Genomic DNA, 4812 nt, shown 5'->3' on the forward strand with positions numbered 1-4812 from the left:
ATCACTTCGAGTGTCTGCAAAAGCACCACAACACACAGCCCATCCAGACCGCCTGGAGGTGTGTGTGTATGTGGGGGTGGTGGAGGTGGAGGTGGGGGGCGGAGGTGGTCTACCTACAGTTAGCCTGGGGCCTCTTTGCTTGGCACTTGTGGTTTCCACTCTATGCGGATGCTGTCCGAAAACATTCCTACCCATAAATCTACGATGCAATGCGCCAAGAACTTCGTGTGGAATAGGCTACTTTGTGTGGTATGTCCACGCTTTATTCTCATTCGTAGCGACTGGCAAGTCTATCCTCGGGGAGAAGAGCCTGGTGTCTATTTACTTCACTGCCTTAAGCCCGCCCCCTCATCCGGCTCGAGCCTGTAGAGCCCGCCTCCAACATCCGCTTGCTTTATTTTTCCTTAACCGGTTGTTCTCCTCGCATCTTCTTTTACAATTTCCGTCGGTGTTACACCTGGTGATGCCATCGCGAATGTTATCTACTCTAAACTTCACCATGTGCAGGCTTCAGTAAAAACATTACAACTGTTCGTCTTCCGGTCCAGACCGGATGATTATGCGATGCGTCATCGCGCTTCCGCTCTAGACCGGCGAAACAACACCGAACGAGACAAACAGAATCCAGCCTCTCCCCCGAGGAGAGACGATGACACGAGGCTCCCACAGTCGGTCTAAAACACATTTTTTCAAACGCAAATGAACAGTACAAAATGTTCCGCAGGATAAGAACCCAGGAATAAGGCTTGTGTGCTTAGCTTTTGGGCTGGTTTGATGTTTACAGCTGACAGAGAAAGATGGAAAACGATTGGGAGTCAATCTTCAAACCGACTTGTGATGCGGGTTACGTCGTCGACCTTTCTGTTATAGAGACTCCTCGGAGCTACCCGACCAACGGCGGTTTGTTCTCTAACTAACAACACCGCAAACTCTTCAAGGGGTCGGATTGGAGCTCGTCAGCACCGGGCGAGACAGACGGATCGAAACAAACGAGGCGTAAACAACAAACAAACAAACAAACAAACAGAGACGCTTACCGGGAACCGCGCTCAGGACGCCGCGGGGGCTCCCGGTGTACTCGGCTGAAAAATATCTCCAGCAGTTATCCGAGGAGGAATTAGCGAACGGCCGTTTTATGTAGCCTATTTATTGATCTAATCTAAACACCATTCTCACTCCGCTAACCCTGGCGCCGGCGGTTTCACTACCTCAGCTACTGTGATCATCAGCGGAACAAGCCGGCCTAAATAGAAAGAGCCGGGTTTTCGCGTGCGGAAGCAAAAAAGATTAGAAGTGCCGCTCGCTAGCGGTCCGCCCGCCTTCAAGGGGAGAGCGGCGCTCGTCGAGCTGAAGAGATGAGTCAGTGTTCATTTGTAGCTGGGATGCTAATCGCCATCTGCCACTGGAGATAAGCTGACAGGACTCCAACGGGGATCCATCAAAAAAAAACACACACACACACACTTGAAAGGGAAAGCACGGCCGCGCATTCCTGGCATGGCCATAGTGTGCGGAGAGTGCGCGTGCGCGTCGTCTTGCGTACGTCGGAGAAGATGCCGAAGATCTTTTTTACAACAGATTTAAACACAGACACACATAGCCTAAACGCAGACGCAAACACACACATTAGGGATTCTAAGTTATTCAGCGTCTTTAATGTAACATAAATAAGAGAGTGAGTTACTGTAGGCTAGCGAGGCTGGGGGGGGCGGTGGGGGGGGGGGTGGTCTGTGAAGCTGTCCTCACCTGGCGAGTTGAGCAGACGGGACATCCTACAGGCGTAGGCCAGGTGCTGCTCACAGTACTCTGCGCTGCTGGTGATGGCCGAAACCTAGCGTGCACGCGCACACACACACACACACACACACACACACACACATACATACACACACACACACACACACATACACACACACATACATACACACACACATACATACATACATACATACATACATACACACACACACACATACACACATACATACACATACATACACACACACATAGATACATACACACACACATAGAGAGAGAAAGAAAGAGGGAGATGGAGAGAGAAAGAGAGAGTGAAGGAGAGCGGGAGAGAGAGCGGTATATATAGAATTATTTATTAGGATAATAAATTATTTACAGTATATACATGTCTTTCTGCTTTGGCAACATGATCAAACATGTTGCCAATAAAGCTTCCTGACTTGACTTGAGAGAGAGAGAGAGAGAGAGAGAGAGAGAGAGGGAGAGAGAGAGAGAGATAGAGAGAGAGAGAGATAGAGGGAGAGAGAGAGAATAACTTAGTCAGGGAACCCCTCCCCCTTGGGGATGATTGAATCTAGATGAAGGAGTGTGTATGAAGGTGCAGACGGGTCTGGGGGTCAGAGGGGGTCATAGGTCACCTGGTCGGTGGTCATGTTGTAGTTGAGCTGTAGCATGGCCTTGCCCTCCTGGTCAGAGCTGGTCACCGACGTCTGAGGAGAGAGGTTGTTCCTCACCGTCGTCCACACCTTGTCTTCTGCAACACACACACACACACACACACACACACACATACGCGCACACACACACACATACGCGCACACACACACACACACACACAGATTGCTATTCTTGCACTTTGCCTTCAGCACTAGATTATGCTCTTAGTCAGAAAGGAGATGCACTTGTGAGTTCTGGCAAGTAGGAGTACATTGACTTTTCCTACGTTAAATGCAATTATTGTTAGTCGCTTTGGATAAAAGTGTCTCCTAAATGACTGTAATGTAACATACAAACAAACAAACACACACACACACTGTACATACAAACAAACACACACACACATACAAACACGCACACAGGCGCACGCACACACACATACTGTACACGCACACACATATACACACACACATACAAACACACACATACATACAAACACACACACACATATAAACAAACGCACACGCACACACACATACATACAAACACACACATATATACACGCACATATAAACACACACACATACAAACACACACACACACACACACACACATACAAACGCACACATAAGCGCAAACTCACACACAGACACACACGCATACACACAAACACACACAAACAGTACAACTGTAACAAATGACCCATCATCAACACCAGCGTAACACAACAACCAGCGTTCATAGGGAACAAACAATCAGACCGGGAAAGAAATTCTGCACACGGTCCAAGTTAAAAAACGCACAACACACACACATCAAACCACGGCCCACCGAGCGTCCGAGGTGCTGTAGGCACCGTGCCAGTTTTATCGCTCGCTCAGCCCTCTCACCCGTCATGATGCAGTTGACCTTGAAGGGCGCGATGGCGCCGCTGCCATCCGGGTCGATCCAGTATGAGCCGGAGGTCTTCCCCTGGTGCTTGTACTCCTCACAGGACTGCTCGTACACCGCTGGGGGCGGGGCGGGGGGAGGGGGAGGGGCGGGGAGGGGGAGGGGCGGGGGAGGGGGAGGGGGGGGACACAACGAACGCTCACGCTGGCCGTTCATATCGTGAGCTTACTGGCTACCGAGACCACACTGTGTATGCGTGTGTGTGTGTGTGTATGTGTGTGTGTGTGCGTGTGTGTGTTTGTATGTGTGTGTGCGCATGTGTGTGTGTGTGTGTGTGTTTGTATGTGTGTGTGCGCATGTGTGTATGTGTGTGTGTGTGCGTGTGTGTGTTTGTATGTGTGTGTGCGCATGTGTGTGTGTGTGTGTTATGTTATCAGAAGGAACACACACTTCGTAAGCCGTGTATTTGTGTGTGAGAAGCAAAAGAGATTCTCCACTTGTTTGGGAAGGATTTGTGTGTTGTGTTTGAGCATGTGTGTGTGTGTTGTGCGTGTGTGCTTGTGCTTATGTTATCAGCAGGAACACACACTTCCTAAGCCGTGTGTGTGTGTGTTTGTATGTGCGTGTGTGTATGTGTGTGTTTGTATGTGCGCGTGTGTGTGTGTCCATGTGTGTGTACACGCATGTGTGTGTGTGTGTGTACTCACAGGTGTGACAGGTGGCTCCAGTGTAGCCGGTGCCGTTGCAAGAGCAGGTGAAGGTGTCCCAGGTCTGAGAGCAGCGACCTCCGTGTTCACAGTGGTTAGGAACACATCTGGAGAGAGAGAGAGAGAGAGAGAGAAAGGGGGAGAGAGAGAGGGAGAGGAGGAGAGAGAGAGAGAGGGAGGGAGAGAGAGAGAGAGAGAGGGAGAGAGAGGGGGAGAGGAGGACAGAGAGAGGGAGGGAGGGAGAGAGAGAGAGAGAGAGAGGGGGGGAGAGAGAGAGAGAGAGAGGGAGAGAGAGGGAGAGAGAGGGGGAGAGGAGAGAGAGAGGGAGAGAGAGAGAGAGAGAGAGAGAGAGAGGGGGGGGGGGGGGTTAAAATGGTCACTGTCCAATATCCTGGATCCAAACATTCCCCCCTTTCCTGTTCTCAGCATGCCTTTGTTCTTCATCATTAATTACATGAGCAGGACACATAACACCAGAGCATGATAGCTGGACAGGTCATAGACAGCCACGGCCATACAGTAGCCCCATCATGGTGCAATGCATGCTGGGACTCGTAGTCCTTCATCTCCAGCCCAGTGGAACTGATTGATATTGAAGCTGGGCCTCGGTCGGACTGCCGGACCGCGTTAGACCGCCGAGCCCATGGCATCGGCACATTCGATATTCGTTACACATGCAGGGTTCAACCCCCCCTCCCCCCTCCCGACCCCTTGAGAAGCCTGATCTTAAGACTGTGTTCAAAGGGACGTGCCAGTCTCCTTTGAAGAGAGTCGACTTCTCGCCCCCGGGGGCGAAGAT

At 50.7% G+C, this 4812-nt stretch overlaps 1 protein-coding gene across 1 annotated transcript in view; it reads right to left on the reverse strand.

Moving 5' to 3' along the window:
* Positions 1 to 4812, reverse strand: part of cntnap2b (contactin associated protein 2b) — a gene marked incomplete at its 5' end in the record, with an annotated part of 44293 nt that overhangs the window by 23253 nt on the left and 16228 nt on the right. Inside the window, 4 exons of the mRNA XM_084458301.1 lie at positions 1747 to 1831; positions 2397 to 2512; positions 3306 to 3425; positions 4014 to 4120. Coding sequence (XP_084314427.1) covers positions 1747 to 1831; positions 2397 to 2512; positions 3306 to 3425; positions 4014 to 4120 — 428 coding nt within the window. The remainder of the gene's footprint in view (positions 1 to 1746; positions 1832 to 2396; positions 2513 to 3305; positions 3426 to 4013; positions 4121 to 4812) is intronic.

Source organism: Borostomias antarcticus, assembly GCF_949987555.1.
Source record: "Borostomias antarcticus genome assembly, chromosome: 24".
NCBI lineage: Eukaryota > Metazoa > Chordata > Actinopteri > Stomiiformes > Stomiidae > Borostomias > Borostomias antarcticus.